The 21,287-nt window shown below is 41.2% G+C and overlaps 1 protein-coding gene across 1 annotated transcript in view; it reads left to right on the forward strand.

Annotated features, from left to right (window-relative positions):
• The first annotated feature begins 610 nt into the window (after positions 1 to 610).
• Positions 611 to 21,287, forward strand: part of TTC39B (tetratricopeptide repeat domain 39B) — a 74,882-nt gene continuing 54,205 nt past the window's right edge. The window contains exon 1 of the mRNA XM_065745513.1: positions 611 to 691. Within this exon, the coding sequence (XP_065601585.1) occupies positions 644 to 691 (48 nt within the window). The 5' untranslated portion in view covers positions 611 to 643. The remainder of the gene's footprint in view (positions 692 to 21,287) is intronic.

The following is a 21,287-nucleotide window of genomic DNA, read 5'->3' on the forward strand; positions in this document are numbered from 1 at the left end:
GATCCCCATGCACCCAGTCTGTAATAAAGGGAATACCTGCTTGACACAACACAGTGGCACATCAAATTATTCTGTCGGATTTCTCAGCTTCATGCCCAAGAAGCACACCTGGGGATGGGCTTGTGATGGAGCTCAGCTTCCCTGGAAGGCTGAATACTGAAGCGTTATCGTGGCATACCTTCACGGCACGAGGCAGGTCAGGAGCCGCCCTTCCCTGAGTTGAAAACCTCACGGATGCTCCCGCCGCGAAGCAGCGGGCACAAGCTGACGCTCACAGCGGCAGCCATCACCCTCGGTGCCCGTGAAGACAGCACCGAAAGGGCTCTACCGCGGCCGGCGGCAGCCACAGGGCGACCGAGGCACGCCGGCAGAGCCTCACGGCTGCAGGGCGGGCTGCGGGAGCGGGCGCGTTGCCCGGGGCGGGGCCTGCGATGCAAACGAGGGGGCGCGGACAGCGGAGTTGTGTGGCGGTCGGGGAGAAGGAGGGGAGCGCGGCTCGGCGCGGAGCGGGCGGCCGGGGCAGGCGGCGGGGCTGGCCGGACGGAGCGGAGGCGGCCGGGAAGCGCGGGAGGCGGGGACTCGGCGGCGGGGAGCGGGACGGGGCGCGGCGGCCGCGTTCATCCCGGAGCGGCGGAGCGGGAACATGGCGAGCGTCGGAAACGGCACGGAGGAGAGCGGCGGCGGCGAGGAGGTAACGGCGGGCTACGGGCACCGCTTGGGCCACGATGACACGTTGGCGGGGGCAGCCGAGGCCGGGCCTGCCCTCCCGCATCCCGCCCCGCCAGCACCGCGTCCTGCAGCCAGCCCGGCCCGGCCCGGCGGGGCGAGGTTGTGCCGGGAGTTGAGCAAAGTTGCGGCGGAGGCGGCCCCTTCCTTCCCCTTTTGCGTTGCCTTTTCTCTCGCCTATTTTTTCCCCTTCCCTTTTAAAGTCAGCACCCGGCTCCGCGCAACTTCGTCTGCCCGGCAGCAAGGAGAAGCGGGCGGGCGGGCCGGCAGGTGCCCGGGCCCCGCCGCAGGGAGCGGCCGTCCCGGGAGGTGCGGTGCGTGCTCTGTAGGCCCTGCGTGGCTGGGGCAGCGCCGGGCAGGGCAGGTGTGACTCCTGCCCGCTTGACTGTCACCGTGCTGCTGCTGGCCGGCGGAAGGTCAGTGCGCAAAGCCTCTCTTTAACACCGTTGCCCGAACGTATCGTTCTTGGTGTCCTCTCAGCCAGAGGGACGCGCTGGCTGCGTCGCTTCAGCCCTGAACGGTGCAGTAATGTGTCCCTCCCGGGAGGGCTTGGAGAAGGGCACGTCCAACACAGTCGGTCGCGACAGAGTGCGAAGTGCTCCTGGAGGAACAGCTCGCAGAGGGAGAGAGGGCACGTGTGGCGAAGCTGACCTGGCTGCGCGTGCTTGAAGCACACATCAGAACTTAGCTGTGGGAAATTTATGAATCACATAATGGACTTTATCCAGTGTGTTATTTATTTATTTCCTTAATTCTTTTAAAGATCTTCCTTGTGGTCTTTAAATGGGCCAGTGCCCCATTGCTCTGATAGGGCATGTATCCACATAAGAGAGCAGCTGACAAATGCATACATATATAGGGGACTGCTGTTCAGTTCTGCACAACGCTCATGATCTGTATTTTGTAGTTGCGGGGTTGCATTTGGAAGAGACAGTAGAAAACCAGCTTGTTCCTTTCCTCCGTTGGAAGGTGTGGATGTGCCAGCGCCTGCACCTCAGGGCATGCTGTGGAAGTCGCTACTTCCTAACTCTGTAGCGTGGAGACGTAATGTGAAATACTTTTATCTCATTGTGTATTGGAGTGAATCATTGTGAAATCGTAGGGCACAAAGTACAAGCAGTGATCTCTGTGAGGCTAAGCTTTGTTTCCAATACAAGGAGTGAGTAGGTACCAATGGGAACACGTTATTAAGATGTTCCTGCTGCTGTCAGTAAGCAAGTAGCTGAAATTCACAGTTTGTAGAACAGGTAGTTAGCAATTTAGCTGTAGCCCAACTGTCTCGCATAAACAATATTGTTTGAATAGTGTTCAACAGGTTTGCTGTCAAGTATCACTGCTTTATCTCTTAGAGGGAAAAAAGGCTTCCATACCAAAGAATGTAAAATAACGTAAAAGCACCCGAAAAGGCTCCACTTAAGCCATGATATCTGGAAAGCAGATAAGCTTTTTCTAGATGAGCTCTGAAGAGCTCGTATTCTCTATGGAGTCTTGTGCTTAGTCTGTCTGAATCTGAGGGAGTTGTGAATGGACCAGAATAGGTAATGGAGTGAGTACTTGAAGGTTTTCCTGTTACATTCTGAAAGTTTAAGGAGGAAGGGCAGATGCTGGCTTGTTCCTGGGGATTATCACTTCTTCCGTAACAAAACTTGGGCATACCACTAGCATCCTGTGTCTACAGGTTCACCAGGCTTTACTGTTAAGCTTGACGTTCTGCACTTCAGACATGAGCTCGTTGTTTTAAGTGCCTTTCTGTTGTGTTTTATTTATTTATTTATTTTAAGTGTTTAAGTGGGGGAATGTTACTGCTAGTTATGTTCTTGAAAGCAGTGTCCTCCTAAGTAATGTTTACATGGAACATGAAAGATATGAGCTGTTTATATTTTAACATACTTAGTGCTGTATTAATATAGATTAACACAATATTTTTGTCTGTGAAGGAACTTGGGAATACTAGTTCATCCCTGAAGCTTTGAAAAAGGATGTGCTTGAAGTTGTTTTCTATCTTTAGGGAGCCAAATTAAGTCCCAACTAAGACTGCTCTAAAGTCCAGACTTAGTGTTGTAGTTAGCTATTTACTACTGAAATCCATGCAGATATAAACTGTAGTTTTCCTTATGCTTCCTTATAGCTCAAGGAAGTGCCAGGCCCATATTTGTGTTTTATTATTTGTTGACTTATGTCTTGTCCTTCAGCTGTGGTTTTCCATTGGGCATTAGAAGGAATTATTATGTAGTGTGTGCCTTTAATTCCCCAGGCTATGCAAGTCTAGTAGTTTAGGTGTTGGTTGTCAATTTTAAATGAAGGCATAAGCCTAAGATGCTGCATGAACAAGATAGTGTTGTGAGTCTGTTCATCTGGTTAAAATCAAATGGTTATCAGACTCAGGATTTTCCTATGTGGTGTTTTCAGGATGCTAGAAGCATGTGTGTTGTTCCTCTACCAGGATTTATTGTCCTGGCTGCTGTGTTATCAGTGCAGAAGTGTCCACCTGTGATTTGTCAAGTTGTGAACTCAGAACATATGTTGTATGCACTTCAACAGCCATTAGCATTGCATTTTGTTACTGTAAGTATTCATATTGGTATTCTTCTGGAACAGGTTGCAAAACTGGGACAGATATGCTTAGGGGCAAATAATATTCATGGCCACGGCGGTCTTCAAGCAAAACTTTAAGCCTTCCCCTTCTCCCCCCCTCTACTGTCTAAAGATTACTTAAAATAGTGGGCCAGATCTGCTTCCCATTAAGTTCACTCTGTGCTGCCCTGGTTTTTCAAAGTCTTAAAGCCAGCTTAATTGGTTACTTGGGGATTCCCTATCCATTAAGAAAAAACAAACAAACAAACCCATCCTTGGCCTTTGTACCTGTGAGGGTTGTGGCCAGACAAAAAGGATAATGCTCAAGAAGTATCTGCGTGGTACAGGAAAGTCTTGTTTGGCCACAGCTAGGCTAAGGATTATGTAGGGATCTGAAAGTGATTTCGTGCCCTTGCTGTGGTTAACTTTAAGGCCTGTATTAAGGACAAGTTGATCAATTCAGCTAATGTGCCTCACCACTAACCTAACCTGTTAAGGAATATTTGTGTAATGAAGATCTGATGACGCATGCTGTACTTTCTTGAATTGCCCAAGCAGGGGCAATACTATGTAGGCTGGCTTTGCAAGCCAGGGCAGTTTATCTTCTGAACTCAGTTCAGTATGAGGCAAGTGTCATCGGGTCTGGTATTCTTTAATCCAAAAGCTGTTGGCTGTTCCTTAGCACTCTGTTTAAATACTCACAGCTTTTTATTCACAGCTGCTGTAGCTTCTGCACTTGTAATCGAGCCTATAGAGTCCTTGTTTTCACCAGTAACCTAATCTTGTAATGTACTTCATACTAAAGAAGCCTGCAGTGCTGTCCAGTCTCTTGGTAATGTTTATCCTGAGAACTTTTTGCTGATTTGGCTGGCTAATTCTAACCTGGAAAAAGAATGCCAATAGAGATAAATGATTGTAGATACCCTCCTCCTCCTGGGGACTTTGGGAAGTTGGAGCAAGCTGATGTGACACTTTTTTTTTTTTTTTTCTTAAAGGGAAAGGTTTTGTCAGGTGGAGCTAAGAAGCTGTAGTGAGGGAACTTCCTTTCCTGGAGGATGATTACTTCCAAAGAGACAAACCTTACAAGTCAGCTAAGGACTGCTTAAAAAGTAGATCTTGCTGAGTTGAAGGACTTGAAATTTTAACTTCTTTTCCCTGCTTATTCCGAAGGCTTGTCTTTTGACATGTGCTCAGCTGTTTCTCTGGTTCCTGCTTTGGCCTCTCCTCCTTCCAGAGTGCATCACCATCTGAGCTGAGGGACAGGCTTTTCCTACAGAAAAGAAAAGAACCAAGAGAAAACTAAGCGAATGTAATAGTTTGTTTCTTAAAAAATAAATTATTCATCTCTTTCCATTTCTGAAGTTCAGAGGTTCTTCATTTTAAAGAAAATATACTGAAATCTTGGCAGAAGGTTGTTTTACACATGGATGTACTTATTGAGAGGCATTTTTTTTCTTGCGACCTCAAGGTGTGTACCTCAGTTTTCTATTACCTACCGCTATTTTTCTGAGTTAACAAATTATTTTTTATATTTTCTGTGTTCTAGTTGGTTTCTTGAACTTGCTTCGTTCGTCTGTTTGAGGCCTTTGTTTAACTGTTAACAAACTTGAAGAAGTCGACTTAAGTCTTTAATAAAGACTGGAGTTTCCTGGAGAGGCAGAAGAAGCATATGTGACATGTTTCAATTAAACATTCTTACTTAATGTTCACTTCCGTTGGTTCTCAGGTGTATGAGAAAAAGTGGGGTTGTAGTAGTTAATGTTTTACAAGTCATTGCAAACATCAGCAAAGCCTGGTTTGTGGCTCACTGCATGTGTGCACGCTGCTTCTAGAAGTAGTAAGGTCCACTGGGGGAGCAAACATGGCTGAATGTGGGGTTTCAAAATGACTACGTTGTTCAGGAAGTTGAAGATTTCTTCAGTGAGAACACTAAGGAAAGTACTGCAGGCTGTCATGACATGGGAGGCTCAGGATGCCTCTTACACAGGCAAAGCTGAACTTTTGGGAAAGCTAAGAAGTGAGACTACTTAAATCTGTTGCAATTCACCTTCACTTCTGATTTTTTTTAATGGGGGAAATATTTTCTATATCTATGGAAAAAAAAAGAACAAAAAGGAATAGTCAGTTATTTCTGAAAATTTGTTTTTCTTTTTGTATATTGAATTGTGGCTATACTGTTGTAGAAAGCAGCATCAAGATTTTTTTTTATAATGAAGCATTTACTTTACTTTGAGTAATGGAGTTACTGACCTTGCAACTATGGCTGTTTTGTTAACTGTAGCTAAGAGTTCTATATCCACAATATTAGATGGTTGTACTTCATACAGAAACTTAGACAGGGATATATTGCTTCTTCTTGTTGAGTAAAACTGTGTGAGAATTACAATTTTGTGGAAGTACATTTGGTTCTGCCAATATATACTTGAAAGAGCAAGGAAAGCTTTGAATAAATAATGCTGCTTGCACTTCTTATGTGGCATGAGGACATCAGGCTGACATCAGAAACATAGCCTGGCAGACACATCCATTCGATGGGCAGTGATGTTCACAGTCACTGTTAGTTCTGGATTAATAGGAATAGTATTGTACTTAAGGGTGAAGAAACAGTGAAGCAGTAATCTCTTTTTGGTGATAGAGTGATATCAGACAAGGCTTCAGTCTGTTTTTAGAGGTGGAGTCTATGCTGCTGTTGATGTGTGTTTAGATTATAGCCTGGGTCTGTCCAAGAGCCTTGTGGTGAGGTGCCTGTTTGGACAGACTGTCCGAAACAGGTGAGAAGTCTGTGTCAAGTGCTAAAAATTGCTTCTGCTTGAAGTCCACTTAGGGTCAAACACACCTCAGCTAAGTTAGTAATGAATAAGCGTCACAGACCTGTGGACATACTACCATATACCAGGTTCTAAAAGCAAGATTTTAGTACCAAACAAGTAAAGACTTACCTGCCATCTTTTTCTAAAGTTAGTGGACTTACTGCATGGCATGTTAAGGTAATCTGATACCTCCAACCTTAGTTGCAGTGATCTTTTGTCATAATGTGGTGAGTGTATCATGTTTTTATTCCACTTCTTTAAATGTATTCACTCTGCAGTAGAGTAATAAATAAAACTTTGAGTTAGTGTTTGAGTATGTAGCAGTACTTTGGTTTCTTCCCAGGATGCACATTCTTGCTTTGTTTAAGAGCTGAGGAATAGCACCTGGCTGTAGCTGGTAGCAGATTGCCAGTAGAAAGAAATATTCTTACTAGCTTTAAGTGGAAGAAATTTGGTTATAAAGGTAATGTCCTACTGGTTTTTATTTTTGCCAAGAACTGATAGAGTAGGAAAAAAACTGTTTAATATAGATTGTCGTCCTTATGACAGTTCTTTACCAATCCAGTGGGATTGCCATCTAAACAAAATGGTTATTTTTTTCTGTTGGTGTTTTTTGTGTATGTGTGTTTATCCTGTTCTACAAAGCTTTTAAGCTTCCAGCTTTTATTCAGTGTTTTTTTTATTGTTAAATAAATGTTAATGATAATTCACTGTTAAATGGCTACTCAAAGGTTGTGTGGCAAAAGCTGAGTTTGCTGCTAAGTATTCTCTAGAAATATAGAACTACCATTTCTGGCTTTGGAAAACAAGCCTTTTAGCTGGGGCAGATTTGAAAGGGTATTTGGGTTCCTGAAGTTAGCCTGGCTAGAAATGCTGAAGAAATACGCAGTAAGTGTTAAGTACTGTGTGTTCTCTACAGAATTTATCTCCCGTTTTAATTCGGGGAGACAATACTCTGTCATGAAATCTGTTGGGAATAATAACTTTGAAGGGAGCTATATGATAGGAAGCTGAAAAGCTTCTTGATTTGTTTTTTTTATAAACTACAACATAAATATTTTAAAAAGCATTAAAGCTATAATAAAATGCAGATTATTAGAGTCTTCCCTGTAAGCAAAGTATTTTGAAAGCTAATCTTGTTAACGACCATGAGGAACAATAATTTTATTTCCAAGCCATTTGTGTCCAAATGTTATATCTGCTTATAATTTATTTTGTTAGTTGAAACCTGAAGATTGTAGGAAGTAAACACTGGAGCCAAAGCTATTTAGCTGAATTTAAGTGTGTAACTTGGATAAGAATATAAACTTCAGATTAGATCCATTGGTGTAAACCTAGAATTAAAGAATATCTCCATCTGTGACTTGTACATGCTTTTCATGATATGATTCTCCATCTCTACAACTCTGGAAAATCCATTAAATGTATCTACCTATATACTGTTGCCTGACACCAGTATAGTAGCTGACTATTTAAAGCTTAAGCAAAGTTTCTCTAAAGTATCAGGAAAGAGAGGTTTGGTAGCAGCTCAGTATCTGTATCTTTTAATGTAATTTGTGTTATATAGCTGTATATGGCTATAGTTCCCTCTGTTGAGATATCTCTCTTATTTATCAGCAGTCCTTGGAGTCTAAAGATGAGCCAGGCAACTGAAAGATAGTTAATATTATTCCAGTTTTCAAGGAAGGCGAGAAAGAGTATTTGGTAGCCTGTCAGTCTCTGTTCAATGCCTTGTAAAATTACTGAGCAGGTTGTTTTGGAAGACACTGGAAAGAACTGGAAAGATTATGCAGTCATTGGTCAGTACCATTGTGGGTTCATGAAGGGAAGATTTACTAACTGGATGTACAGTTAGTACATTCAGTTAGTACATTTTACATTACTAACTGAATGTATATATATTTATGATAAGGTTGTGGACAAAAGGAAGACAATTAATATGGAGATTTTGTATTTTAGCAAATTTTTTTGCTAGTCACTTACCTGTTACTTTTCAGAATAAAATGCCTAGCATAAAGCTGGTGAATTACATAGTACTCTTACCAGCAGGGTCAGGTACAAAAACTTACAGTAAAAGGGGTGTTGTTAGACTCTACCAGTCACTAGTGGTGTTCGACAAAGCTCAGTGTTAGTGCCATCCTTTTTATTCTTTCTCTTTTTTTTTTTTTTGTCTCTGTGAACTGGACACAGGAGTTGAATGCATATGAATTAGGCTTGCAGATAATACTAATTTAGGAGGAGCCATCAGTACCTGTAGGGGTAGAGAGGCCTTACAGAGAGATCTTAGGTTGGAGTGTTGGGCAATTGTCAACTGCATAAAACTGAGCAAGTACTGGATCTTGCACCTGGGACAGTGCAATCCTGAATGCCCTTACAGGTTAGGGGGCAAGTGGCTGGAGTGCAGCCTTGCACAGAGGAATCTAGGGATTTTTGGTTGAAAGTAAGGCTGATATGATTTGACAGCATGCACTGATGACCAGAAAGATCAGCCTTATTCTGAAGTGTGTCAAATGCAGTATAGCTAACTGGTTGAAAGAAATGACTGTCCCACTACTCTCATCACTGGTGCAGCCTCCCTTCAGGTAGTATGTGCTGTTTTGGGTTTCTCACTATGAAAAAAAGATACAAAAAAAAAATCTTAGGATGTGCCCAAATGAAGGCAACAGAAGTGGTGACAAAGCATGATTTGTGAGGAATAACTGAGGATTCTTGGGATGTTTTTGGTTTTTATTCTGCTTGGAGGAGATTTGAGTGATGATTTATTGTGGCGGGGAGTAGAGACGGTTGTGCTGACCTCTCTGGTGTTGGGGTGGAGAGAATGTAATTATGTTGCGTTGGGGAGGTTCAGATTGGTTATTAAGAAATTCTTTATTGCGAAGGTGATCAAACAATGATAAAAGCTCCCTGGGGAAGAGATCACAAACCCCAGCCTGTGTGTGTTCAAGAAGCGTTTGGATGTTACTAGATATATGTTTTAACTCTTAGGTTACCCTTTGAGAGTGAGGAATTAGATTTGATGCCCCTCATGAGTTTCTTCCAACACAGGCTATTCTGTGATTCCAAAATGAACTATTTTTATGGTAGGTTGAGTCATGATGATTGCATCAGAAAGTATGAGTTGGGTATCTAAATTTCAGAACAAACATACTTCTCAGTGAGTCAGCATCAAATGAATGTTAAAGTCCAAATGAAAAAAAGATTATGGTAGGCTGTCTTGAAGTCCATTTCACTGTTCTGGAGGAATCTTTATTTTCCTCTTGAGTTCATTCAGGAATTTGGGAAAGTACGCAAGTAGTTACTGGTGAGACTCTAGAACTGTGTATGCGTCAGTGGTGCCTCACTGAATTAGTTGTTTATCTTGCAAGCATTACATCAAAGCTAACAACACTGACACAATTAAAGGAATTATTACAAACAGAAAAAATGCAGGGAGAAGGATTCAAAGTTGAGAAGTGGGAAGAGGCTTGTTTCTTTTCTGAATAGCTGCAGAGTTGCAAACATGGCATGTAGACTGTGATCAGTTTTAGCTAATCAAGAACAAAACAAAACATCGCAAACAAACATAAAGAAGCCCAATGAAAACCAGCCCCGTTGGCCAGCAGGGTATATGTAAGTACTTTGAATTCTTGTCAGTGTGTATGTGTGTCCTGCTAATCGAATGCAGAAAGGAGCTTCTCAGTTCCCTGGGAAAGGCTAGTGTTGTTAATGTGCTTCCTTGTTTCTTTTAAGCCTAGATCACTTTGCTACTGTGTATTGTTTTTGTGTTTGTGAAAGTACTTTGCTGTTCCAATGACAGGTGGAGTGTATAAAGGAGAAGCTGAACTACTTTTGATAGCAAGTCTGGATGCAGAACCTGAATTAGTTGTCTGTGAAGCATGTTTTCCCTTCTCTTGGCTATAATCATAAATGGTTTAGGTTGAAAGAGATCGTAAACATAATATCCTGTGGGCAGAGATGCCTTCTACTAGACCAGGTTGCCCAAACCCCCATCCATGCTGTTCTTGAACATCTCCAGGGATAAGGCAGTCCACTGCTTCTTTGAGCAACCTGTTCTAATGCCTCTTCACCCTTGTAGTGAAGAATTTCTTCATAATTTGTCATCTGAATCTAACCTCTTTTAGATTAAAACTATCACCCTTGTATCACAGTGCTCCCTGATGAAGAGTCCCTCACCATCTTTGCCGTAGGCCTCCTTTCGGTGTAAGAGGGCTGCAATGAGTTCTCCCCAAAACTTTCTCTTCAGAGCGAACAAGCCCAGATCTCAACCTGTCCTCATAGGAGAGCTACTCCAGCCCTCCAGTCATCCTTGTGGCCTCCTCTAGAGCTGCACCAAAAGGTCTGCATCTTCCTTATGTTGGGAGCCACAGAGGAGTACTGCAGGTAGTGTCTCACAAGACAGAGTAAATGGGGAGAATTGCCTCCTGACCTGTGAGCTATGTTTCTTTTGATGCTGCCCTGGATGTCTCTGGCTTTCTGAGCTGTAAGTGCACGTTGTCAGTTTGTGCTCAGTTTTCTATACACCACTGCCCTCAAGTCCTTCTCCACAAGGCTGCTCTCAATCTGCACACTGTCCAGCCACCAGTAATCAAACACAAGATTATGTTTAGCATTGGCTGATGCTGTAGTGGCAATAAAGCACATAACATTAAGCTACCTACAGAGGTATAACTGGAATTGTGTATTGTGATTTGTATCTGTTTAGATTATACATCATGGTTTAATTCGCTTGCTTTAGGTCATGCAGGTGAGTTAACTGAAGTCAGTGAGATTTCAAAAGCATTTATAACAGTACTGACAGATTAATAAAAACTTTCATGTATATAATGACCACAGGCTAAAGTGAAAATAAATGTGGATATCTGCAATGGACAGAGATCAGATGTGACATGAATGATGACATAAGATGTGACACTGCCAGCCTGGTATAGTTAGTTGTCCATCTGTACCTGCCATAGTTAGAAGAAGTACCCTACACCTTGTGTAATGGGACTAGCTTTTCGGTGTTACGTGTCTTGAGTGCTGGACGAAGTGGCTTGTGGAGGTTCAGTGTTTTAGACTGGACAGTACTGACGTGTGGAGTTTCCTTTTCCATTGCATGAGTCATCACAATCCAGTTCACCAGCCATTTACTGCAGTGTGAACTTGTGAAGGAGGCAGTTCTTTGACTTCTTGTGAATAAATGCTTAACATCACAGAAAATGCAAAGTAACAACACTGAAGAAGGGAAAGTGCATGTGAGCAGTGTTGTGAACACACTGGCAAACTGTAAGTATAACCTTATACCTATGGTGATGTGTGAGTGTTAGTGGGCAGAATGATCAAATCCAGCAACAATTGTATATTCTTTCATTATTACATTATTTGTAAAACTTCCAAAGGCTTTAAATTGTTCATGCCATCACTGGGCTGTATTATATCTGTGTGATGGAGAAAACTGTCTCTGTCTTTGAAAAGCTTCACTACATTAATAGATGGTGTCACTTCTCAGTGTGCATTTTTGTACACAGTTCAGTGCATCAGTGTATTTTTTCTGTATGCTGTAGCTTTCCATTAATGCCTGAGGAAATAAGCAAGCTCTGCCTGGGGGTCATACTAGATGAAGAGTTAAAAGACAGGGAATTTTAACTCAGGAAGTGAAGTCGCTGTCATATGACGCACCAGCAAAACTTAAGTGGGAGCTTAGTAGGTTAACGCTTTATGTTAGTGAAATTTGAAAGCACCTGTTACTGTCAACCGTTTACTGGGCTGTTTCGGCCCGGTTCTGTGACAATTGGTGTGGGGGACCCATGGACCCATGCCCCGGGAAGGGGGATAGGGAAAAGGGAGATGGGCCTAGAAACAAAACAGTGGCAACGATCTGAGGAGGAAAGCTAATTTACTAAATAGATATCAGAAAGCAAAATAACACAATATAATACAATATAATTGGAATTGAAGCTAATAAATCAAATAAAATGAGCAAGAGGGAGTGTCTGATAAACCAAAGGCCTTACGCTAACGCTGAAGGCGGACAGCAGCGAGCACCCACTGCTGAGTCCATCCAAAAGGAAAGAGAGTGTCCCGTGACTGCAGACAGTTTTTATCTTTCCCTCTGAGCGTAAGCACATAAAAATGCAAAGCATGGCACAGTCCTCTGGGAAATGTAGTTCTTCTCTTCTGAGACAGGTATACCTGGAACTATCGATGATCCATGGAGCTGGAGCATTAACTCTTTAACTCTGAATGCACTACATGATGTTATGATGTAGAATGCCAATACCAAAAATCATAAAACAATGACATTCCACCCCTTATTCCACATCACTACATCATGTTTGATATATATAGAAGAATACTGATTAACATGCATTAAATAGACACACACACCATATATACAAGCATATACATGGAATTACTGACTGCACTCCCCCAACATCAAATTCCCTTGTGGTACACATTGAACATCCCCATTCTTCTGCATCACCCACCATGTGGACCCAGGTCTCTGAGCAAAGACAGTTTCACAGAGAGGTTTGCCCTTTCCAGAAGCTGGAAGGACCCAAACTGCTTTTCCCAACTTTTTTTTTACATGTACTACAGGGACCTTATCTCCCTCTACAGTAGGTAGAGATCTGGATTGGGCAGGACCATCGCGATTGATGGATCCTCTGGTGTTGACCAACCAGGTGGCTTCTGACAAATGTTTCTCCCAGTGCTTTAATGTTCCTCACTCAGTTCTGAAGGAGTACCGTTCAGACAGGAGGACGTCTTGCTCAGGCTGGAGGGTGTATCTTCCAGGTTGGAGGACATCTTGCTCAGATTGGAAGCCATCTTGTTGAGACTGAGGGTTGTTGAGTTCGGACTGCAGGACATCTCTTTCAGGCTGGAGGGTGTCATTCTTGAACCAGAAAGTGTCTCGTTCAGTCTGGAAGGCATCCATGTTGGACTGTAGACTGTCAAAATTGGACTGGAGAGTCTGATTGTCAACTAAAAGACCCTCTTTCTGGATCTGGAGACTGTCCCTTTCGGCTCAGAGACTCTCTCTACTTAGGATATTTGTTGATGAAGAGTTAACCTATTAAATTCAAGTGAACTGGTACAGAAAGCCTTCCACTTACTGTCCAGTTGAGTCAGGATCTGATTCTTCTGCATCTGATTTAATGTGATACTTGTTCTAGTTGATGAACATGGTAATGTTAATGAAAATATAGGTTTTGTTATAAGCTTTTGTTTGTCTTGTTCTGATTCTGGTAGAAACAGAACAGACTCTTCAAAACACATGTATAAAGCAGCTAATCTATTAATTTTGTACTAGTAAGGAAGTTAAATATTCTCTTTAAGAGGATGCTTTTTTACTTTAATGAAAAAAAGAATGTTTTTTCTAGGAGAGGTGGAAGATGTTCACTCTTTTTTTGCTTCAGGGCAACAGGTTGTGCTTTGGACAAGTCATTGCTTTAATCTTGTGCAGATTTCTTCAACTATAGATAATGTTGGTTTTAAAGCTCTGCTGCTTTGTTACTGTGCTTTGTACTACTGGTAGATCAGAAGATATCCACAGAGATTTGTGCATTCTATAATGAGAAAAACATTATCACAAATAGATTGTTGCAATTACTGTTATTGCAGCAAGGGCTTCTTTTAAAGGAAACAATCCACTTTAGGATAATCACATCAGTGGATTTTTCACTATAAAACTGAACTTTCTGGTGCTGTGTGTGAAGCTACTGTTTCATTCTATACAAATAATTGATCAGCCACATAGTCCAGAGAATACTTAACTGAGGGAGGGTGGGGAGGTTAGTACCCATAGTGCTCATACTAATTTCTGTTTCATACAACTAATGAAATAAAAGAGAGACAAAGCTGACACTGAGTCATCTTTAATGAAAAGTGAACAGATTGTTCTTCAGCTTGGATTCATGTCTAAAAAGCGTTTGCATTTCCATAGTGGTGTCTCTGTAATAAGACTTAGAATTGTTGATTGTATTGTAATTGATAAGCATGATGGAATGCTATCAAATTATTCTTCCAGAGGAAATGTAATTGGTAAGAAGTGATGCTTTTGTCTGAGTAATGTATAATAGGTATACGGTGACCCTGTTGTGTAACTAGGATTTTTCTTTGAAGCTTTATATACCTAGAGAATCAGTGAACATTTTTATTTTAAATAGACTTGCAAAGTTCAGGGAAATACAGTGTACTCCTTTTGGCTATTTATATTTTACCTCTTTTTCTTTACTGGTGTGTAGTCTTTGTTGTCTGCTACTTTTATATCCTAAGTCAAGGTTAATTTTCAATATGTAATTGCAGCTTGAGACAACACTATACCTTTCTGTTTTATGCATTCTGAAATGTGTGAGACTTTTGAGGTTTTTAAGAATTGTTTTGTTGTTTTTTTGTCCTCAGCTATGATATAGCCACTTATGTTGTGAGGTGAGGGGAGAGAGACTGAAGTTTTGCTGCTTCCTTCTCTGAGCCACTCATGCTTAATGGAGCTTGATTATGCTAGTAGAAACCTCATCAGAGCTTGGTAACTGTTACTTGATAAAATGATCTTCACTGGAGAAAGGCTTGGAAATTTAGTAAGTACATTTAAATCTCAACCATGAATACTTATTTAGCATAGATTAAAAACAAACAAACAAAAAAACCCCCACAAACATTAGCAAGCCTTTGTTTTCTAAAGATTTGCTTCTCAAGGCCTGGGATAATATTTCAGGCAGAGATATGTGCATGAGATGTGTTTCTAAGCCATCCAATAGCTGCTTCCATCGCTGTAAGCATATAGCTCTTGTTGGTAAGGGTTTGTGGGAGGGTGTTATAATCAGTTTGCTGGGCCTCTTCATATTTATATTTCAGCTGTTATTCTCCATACCAGAGAGGCTTTATCCACTTGGCTTGCTTAATTGAAGTGATCGTGCCAAATTCCTTGATAACCTATGCAATAGGATCTGTGGTCAAGTCCACCCTTGATCTCAAGCCTGTTTATGAGTTGCATCTCTTCCTTGGTAGCCTGAGATGTCATGGGTGTGCTGAGCTGGAAGCAGTTCTCCCTTATGTTGCCAGTCCATATCTGTGTACCTCCAATCTTAGCAGCCTTCCTCTACCTGCTGGTTTGTCACTGTTCTGGCCCCATCTAGCCTAGTTCCATGAATAGTGGGGCAGGGGGATCCATGCCCTGGGAAAAGGGAAAATGAGAAGAAATGAAGTAGGAAGAAGGGCTTGAGAACAAAATGGTGGTGATGAGCTAAGAGAGAGAACTGATACACTAAATATGATGATGTACTATCTCACATTCCACTATCATACAAAATAATTGGAATTGTAGTGAATAAATGAAATACATGAGAGCGTCCAGAAACTGAAGACCTTACTCTAATTCTGAAGGCAAGATGTCTAGGGAGCACACACCACAGAGATAAGCAGAAGGAGAAATCACTCTCATGAGTCTTAGTCAGTTTTATCTTTCTCTCTGAATGGAAAATGGAATAATGAAGTCTTCAGGGAGCTGTAGTTTGTTCTTTCTCTTCTGAGAGCAGGTACCTGGAGCAGTCAGTAATTCATGGAACTGCAGCATTAACTCCCAGTGCACTGTGATGTTATGATATGAAATTTAAATAGCAAAAATCATAAAGCCATGACATGGTTATTTTGATGATCTTCAGTAACACAGCTCTTGAGTGTATGGGTGTCCCAATTACTGAGGCATCATAATATGAAATCCAAGGGACAAAAAAAACCTTACTATCAATGTGGACAAGGGGAAGAGATGAAGTATCAACTCAACTTAGTAGGAGTTCGTTTTCAGATAGGATTTTAAAGTTGAAAGAACAAGGAATTTATAAGGAAAGACATGCCAGGGGCTACTGCAGGCACATGCCAGCATTGCTGGCTCAGCACATTTCCTTTAATGCTTTGTGATGTACTTTTGTAGCCATGTTCTCCACCTGGGCATCAATATATTTTCACAGTGCAGCTTCTCAGAGGGATTTGTCACTGTGCTGCCAGTTGTTCTGCTTCAATTGCTGTAACCACCCTCACAGGGCATTTGCCACCATCCACGAGGCAGTACAGAGGGAGATCACTGACACAGGTTTCATTCAGCAATATCTAAAGCCAGCTGGATTGCCTTCAGTCTTTCACATTAGCTCAGTCTACCTTCTCCATCAGTAGTGTCTGCAAATTGTCGTGCAGGACTCTGTACAGCAGCCTTCCATCTCTGATGCATTCTCTCACAGTGACAGGACCTATCAGTGAACAAGACATATTGCTTCTCATTTTCTGGTAGCTGATTGTACAGTGGGGCCTCTTCAACATGTGGTCTCTTCCTCTGGTAATATTTGAAATCTTTGCCTCTGGACCAGTACATGATCACTTCTAAGATTCCTGGATGACTGAGGCTTCCTGTTTGAGCCTGCTGTGATCAGTGTGTCCTGTTTAGGCCGTGTAGCATCAGTTGTGTGGTGTGTAGAGGTGACTTTCTGTTTGAACATCCAGCCCTCATGCTAAGAGGAGCTGTACTCCACCACTTCTGAAGCAGCTGAAACCCTTCATATGCTGCCAAATCTCTTTCTTAGTTGGAGTGTAGTGGGATTTAGATGCTCTGCTTGGATCCTGGCTTACAGAACCAGAAGTTAACTCTTGTCATGATGAAAACGTATGATAACTTTAGTAACTTCAGGGTACTTTTCATGTTTAACTGAGTGACAGACTGCTGGGAAGCACTGATGCTCTTCTTGCTTGAACTTTCAGGATTGCTGTATCTCTTTATGATACAAGAACAAGTGCAAGTCAGTGTTACACTTCGGATACCTTGCATTATATTCAGACATGCTATTAATGTCTTGTGTTACTAAGATAAAAGCTAAGGTTCTTTATTATTATAAAAAAAAAAAATAGAGTTCTTTTCTTTAACCACTTCCACTGATACCAAATACCAACCAACAATACTAGTTCCTGTCTCTAAAGCATGTGAGTTCTCCAGCCATAGTACTCCTTTATACATCACATGTAGTCTTTTTTTTTTTTTTTTTTCCTCCTCATCACTTGTAATATAGCTTTGACTTGAGCTATTACATATCAAGCATTATACCACGGGTATCGAGCCTTTTGGCTTGCCTGGGCTGCATTGGGTAAAGATGAATTGTTTAGGGCTGAATATACAACATATGTTGACTGCCCTGAAAGTAACACCTCCCATTTGTTCTCGTGGAAACTACCACAGATACAAAGAGCACAATAAGACTACTTCATATAGTGAATTCTCAGCTATGCAACAGTGTTTTCCAGTGTTGTCACCACCATTAGCTATTCATTTTCACCACTGATGAACCTGATTGCTGCAGTAGCACGTTTCTGCACCAGCAGAAGTGATCTGCCAACACCACTGCTTAAATGTGCTAGCTGTTGCCGCTGCACACATCTGCTGTTTGATCTCTATAAATATTCAGCAAGAGTCAGTGAATGTCAATGGGTGCCACATTTTCTCCATGGAGGAGTTTACTTCCACACCTTTGTTTCATGTGTGCTTCATGTCAGATGCCATTGTGTCAGGCTGCCCCTCTGTATTGATGGCAGTGGCTGCAATTCTTAGTGAGTTCTCAAGGTGTTCATTAGAGATTTTTGATGGAATTTTACTCTTCCTGTATTGAAGACGGAATTCCTGAGGAAGTTGGCTGATGTAGTCACCAAACCATTCTCAATGATATTTGAAAAGTCATAGCAATTATGTGAAGTGACTGGAAAAAAGGCAGTGCTGCACCTGTTTTTGAGAAGTCTAGGAAGGTATGACTCAGGGAACAACCATCCTGTTAGTCTCACCTCTGTGCTGGGGAAAACTGTGGAAAAGATATGGATTGGCATAGCTCGGGAAGATGGGGGGGGGGATGGCCCAACCAGTATGGTTTCACCAAGGAGAAGTCCTGCCTGAGTGGTGGTGGGTGCCCGGTCTCTGGAGACATTCAAAGCCAGGGTGGTCCTGTCCTGGCTCCAGGAAAATTGTTCTAGCTAAAGATATACCTGTTTGTTGTAGAGGAGCTGAGCTAGATGACTTTTAAAGGTTCTTTCCAACTCAAATGATTTGATGATGGATTTGATGATAATTATGATTGAATGATGTTTGTACACTGAAGTTTGTAAAAACCTTGTCAAGCTTGGCGCAAAGTTTTACAGGACTCAGAAGAGCATGTCTGGTTAAAGAGTAATTAGGATAATTGAATGATATATCTTACGGCTAGAGAAAATCAGTCTTATGGTGTGTCTGCTTTGGGAAGAGTGGTTTTGTTTAGTCCTGTTGCGGTTTAACCCAGCAGATAGCTAAGCACCTTGCAGACATTTGCTCACTTCCTTTCCTTCCTAGCTGAACGAGGAAGAGAAACACAGAAGAAAAAGTAGAACTCATCGGTTGAGATAAAACTATTTACTAAGATGGAGGAAACAAAGAGAATAATAGTTACAACTATATATCTGCATTACTGTTCAGCCAACTGTAACTGTAATTATACTCTTTTATGTGCAAAAAGTCAGACATGAATATGAATAATTGTTGACAGTAGCCATTTGCATGTCAATTAAAATGAAATAATTTTTGATTTTTGCTGAATGTGTAATTGAATCTATTTCCATTTCTCAGGCATAAGGGAGAGGTGTGGTTTAAAACAGCACAAACACAGCCAGCTGCATTCAGAACAATTAACACTGATGTCAGTATACCGAAGTGCGGCTGTGTTAGGCACGCTGTTCAGAAGTAGACTGAGAAAAGACTTCATCTTGTTGCTTATGTTAAAGGCAAGTCTGGCCCATGGTTGGTGCAGCCCACCCTGTGGCTGCACCCGGCACCAAGCAGTAAAGTCTTTTTTTTTTTTTTTAATATCTGTACTTATGTTTATAGTCAGTGAGGCAGTGGCTGGTGCCTTTCATCAGTGGCAACAGCAACAGTGGTTCATCTTTATGGGTGCAGGTTTTGATGAGCATGGCACGTGAAGTCTTGTTCATTGTTGGTGCAGATGCGTAGTCTATCACAGTAACTGCTGAAAAATTGTGTTTTGTAGCTGAGAATTTGCTCTATTAAACAGTGTTAGCGTGTTCATCACACTTGGTAGTTTCCTTGAGAATAAATGACTTTAGGGGTGCCCAACGTATAGCCAGATGAAGACAATTTGACTTCACTGAATGCAGCACAGGGAAGCCAAAAGGTTGGACTCCTATGCACTAGAATGTAGCTTGTCTAATCCATGAAGCCTGGTACCACTGAGTGTAATCATTCCCACCCCTGATATTGTTTGTACAAAGTGACTGTACAGTGCTTTAAAACTGTCCAGCTTATACACAGCTCAATGCAAATCAGGAATTGCCTGTTTTTTTCTTTTTTTTAAATTATGAACGTGATGGTTATTAACACCTATCTACAGCAGATACTTCCACTAATAACTTTTAAAATTGAGAGTGGAACTTAAAAGCCTCAATTTTCCTGTCTTTGGTAGTTTTGAGGTAAGCAGCTATGTGGAAAGGTCACAACTTTCCAGGCTACAATGGAAATGTCTTTCTTTCCTGTGGGTGCTGGCATTTAATATTTGAACTAAATGACATGCAGTTTTTACTGCTGGACCTGCTCAGCTTCTATTTATTTAGCCAAATTTCTAGTAAAGCTGAGTTCTATCTTGTTTATTCCTATTTTCTTTTTGGCTGTGGAGTTATTGCTGTTGCTATTTTATTTTGTTTGGTTAGCTAAAGCAGGACTCCTGACCAAGTTACCAATGTTAGTACAAATCTTGAACGTGACATGTTTTTCTGTGGTGTTGAGATTTAACAAATGAGTCTGAACTACTGAGCTGCATCTGTGGCTTCTAACAGCTGAAGTTCTTCATCTGTTGTGGAAAACTTTCAGCAAAACACAGCTCTCCCATAGTAATTCACTCACCTTTCTAGAAAAACACTGGTGTTTTATGTAATGTATTCTTGAGAGTAGTTTTTAAGAACTAGATCATATTTAAAGCTCAAATATTTGAAAGAGTACTTACACGAGCAGTGGCACGAAAAAGGAAAAACTGAACTGAAATACACAAATTCTGATATATGTATTCTCTATACATATGTGTGTATATATACACATGCTTAAACAGCAAAACAGAATTGTTGATTTCTGTCTTTACATGACCATCATCTGATAGTTAGCTTCCAGGAAAGGTGTCCCACACAACAAACTTTTTGATTTTGTTTTGTTTGTACAACTTTTATCTGAAGTTTTGAAGATTGTGTGGACATGTTACACTTACTGTAGATGAATGAGTTTACAATGTTGTTAGCTGAGCTGTATTATCAGCTGAACTTTGAAAACTCATTCAGGGAGATTGCACTGTTGTTTCACTTTTTGTGTGTGTGTGAAGTTGTCAGTTCTGATATTTGATGCTTCAGGAGTGGTTTTGAAGTGGAGGGGTCGTTATTGAAAGTAATATTAATGAAATCAATATTATCTCTTATAAGGTATTTTATGATACATGGAGAATGATTGCACTTCTGCCAGGAAACAACAGTGTTGATAAACAAAAAATGGAATCTAAACATGTTATCTTTTTGATACTGTGAAATGAAATTCTGACAGTAAACTCTATAGTAGAATTCTATCTGTAGTTCACATTACAGATTATCATAGAATCATAGGGGTTGGAAGGGACCTCAAGAGATCATTGAGTCCAACCCCCGTGCCAAAGCAGGTTCCCTACACCATTCAGACAAGCCAGATTACTTCATTGAGCAGTAGACTCATTTATAAAAATAAAATTAACTCACATTACATTTATCTCAACTTTTAAAATCCACGTTATTTCAGTGTGCTGTTAAATATTCAGAGGAAGGAGTGAAATATTTTTCAACACAGTCTACACTCCTGTTCAGAATTAATTTAATCAGCACTATGAGTTTGTTTGAACAAATTCTCCATAAAAGAAAGTTAGAACTGCAGGTAATTGCTCCCTGTGTAACAAAAGGCATCCGCTTTCATGAAACTTGGCTGGTGTTGAGCCTAGCAATTTGTGCTTAGCTGAATCATAATGTGTGTTTCTCAGAATCTTAATCTGGAACTTTGAGAGACAGTGTCCAATTGCTGTGTTCCAAGAGTTTACACACTGCTTGAGAGACGTGTGCATTTGATTCAGTGAAGACAACGTTATGAAAACTATTGTTTACAAGAAATCAAAGAGG

This window comes from Cyrtonyx montezumae, unplaced genomic scaffold (assembly GCF_038088225.1).
Source record: "Cyrtonyx montezumae isolate F1298 unplaced genomic scaffold, pur_monq_1.0 scaffold_36, whole genome shotgun sequence".
NCBI lineage: Eukaryota > Metazoa > Chordata > Aves > Galliformes > Odontophoridae > Cyrtonyx > Cyrtonyx montezumae.